The following is a 1,794-nucleotide window of genomic DNA, read 5'->3' on the forward strand; positions in this document are numbered from 1 at the left end:
ATTTAAAAGTCGTCTGGATTCTGATTGGCTGTCATTGTCTTTAATGTTTTTAAAAGTGATTCCATTGATATTGTCTCTGTATCATATATTGTTATAGTTGTGGTGTGTGGACTTCCCTATTCTCATAGAATTAGAATGATTATTAATTACAACTTTATATCTATCGGTCTTGGTGTCATTGCTTCCACTCAAAAATATAAAAAAATTCTGTCATCATTTACTCGCCTTCATGTCGTTTCAAACCTGTATGGCTTTCTTTCTTCTGTGGGACACAAAAGAAGATATTCTGAAGATTGTTGATAATAACCAAACACGGCTTCGGTTTCGGTTCTCATTGACTTCATTGTATGGACAAAAAATACAATGGATGTCAGTGGGAACTGAAACTGGTTTTTCATTTTTAAGTGGACTGTCCCTTTAAGTTTGAATGAATTGAAAGTTTGAATGTCCCAGAATAATATTGATACAGAATGTGTTGTACTCGTTGTGTTCCACCAATTCGGACTGGAAACATTAAATGCCCCAACTAGCCTTACTGGAGTGATTTCATGTTTCCCTCCCCAGGCCAAGAAGAATCCACCAGATTCTAAGTCTTCTCTGGACCCGAACGATCCCTTTAACAATGCTGAGAGAGAACGTCTGGAGGTCGAGGCGCTGGCCAAAAAGCTTGAAAGCAAATACGTAAGTATTGTTCTATGATTTTACGTTGCATTTTCAGATGTGTGGGCACTCAAATGTCACGTTGCCGCTACCGCTGACGTCCTTACAGGGTAACGCAGGGAAAAAGAGGCGGAAAGACCGGATGCAGGATTTGATTGACATTGGCTTCGGCTACGATGAGAGTGACCCCTTCATAGACAACTCGGAAGCTGTGAGTGGGCACTTGCCATGGCAACAGACAGACATCACTATGGAGATGATCGATTGGCATTTAACATGCTGTTTGCCAACTCGCTCTCATTGCTCTCTGAACTTAAGGGTTTTCTTCCCATTCATATTAAAGTCTGTGATGAATATATTTAGATTTACCTTATGGATTGATTTGAAATGTGTGTGGTTTTGGAGTCATTTTACCATCATAGAACTTTGCCATAACCTCAGAAATGCAGAAAACAAACGGTGTAAATCTTTGTGTTTTCTTCCTGTCAGTATGATGAGCTTGTTCCAGCCTCACTGACCACTAAGCTTGGTGGATTCTACATTAATACGGGTACTTTGCAGTTCAGAGCTGCCTCTGAATCTGAGGGAGAGGATGGAGGCAAAGTAGTAAAATCCAGGGTGAGTTTACTTTGTTTTTGCCAAGTGACACTGTGCACACCTGGTTATTAATGTTCATCTTGGGTGATCTGATCAGAAGTGGTCAGTTGAGACAGACGTTTTAATGTTTTCATTTTCACCTTAACACAAACGTGTGTATCTGATGGCTTTTCCAAATCAGGTCAGATTAAGGAGCATGAAATCCTCAGAGTTTAAAACCCTTCGCATTTGACTTCGTTCAGATGTGGTTTGAGTGAGCAGATCACAAAACAATTTGAACCCCATTTACGCCTCCATTTATAAGACGTCTCGACTGAACTGAAGATCGCCACAGACGGATGTTGTTACCATGTGTAAACGGGGCCACTAAATGATATATAGGCCTGTTAAAGAGACAGTTCATCATTAACTCACCCTAATGTAATTGCAAACCCATAAAAAGTTTGTTCATCTTTGAAACACAAATGAAATCCGTATGAACCGAGTGGTTTAAACAGTCTTCTGAAGAGACGTGATCGCTTTAAATGATGAACAGAT

General features: G+C 39.9%; 1 protein-coding gene across 1 annotated transcript in view; it reads left to right on the top strand.

Moving 5' to 3' along the window:
* LOC107576741 (ubinuclein-2-like) overlaps nucleotides 1-1,794 on the top strand; it is a gene marked incomplete at its 3' end in the record, with an annotated part of 11,008 nt that overhangs the window by 1,283 nt on the left and 7,931 nt on the right. Inside the window, exons 2-4 of the mRNA XM_016262876.1 lie at nucleotides 565-681; nucleotides 770-871; nucleotides 1,150-1,278. Coding sequence (XP_016118362.1) covers nucleotides 565-681; nucleotides 770-871; nucleotides 1,150-1,278 — 348 coding nt within the window. The remainder of the gene's footprint in view (nucleotides 1-564; nucleotides 682-769; nucleotides 872-1,149; nucleotides 1,279-1,794) is intronic.

The sequence above is a fragment of the Sinocyclocheilus grahami genome, unplaced genomic scaffold (genome assembly GCF_001515645.1).
Source record: "Sinocyclocheilus grahami isolate Dianchi unplaced genomic scaffold, SAMN03320097.WGS_v1.1 scaffold4269.1, whole genome shotgun sequence".
NCBI classification, from domain to species: domain Eukaryota; kingdom Metazoa; phylum Chordata; class Actinopteri; order Cypriniformes; family Cyprinidae; genus Sinocyclocheilus; species Sinocyclocheilus grahami.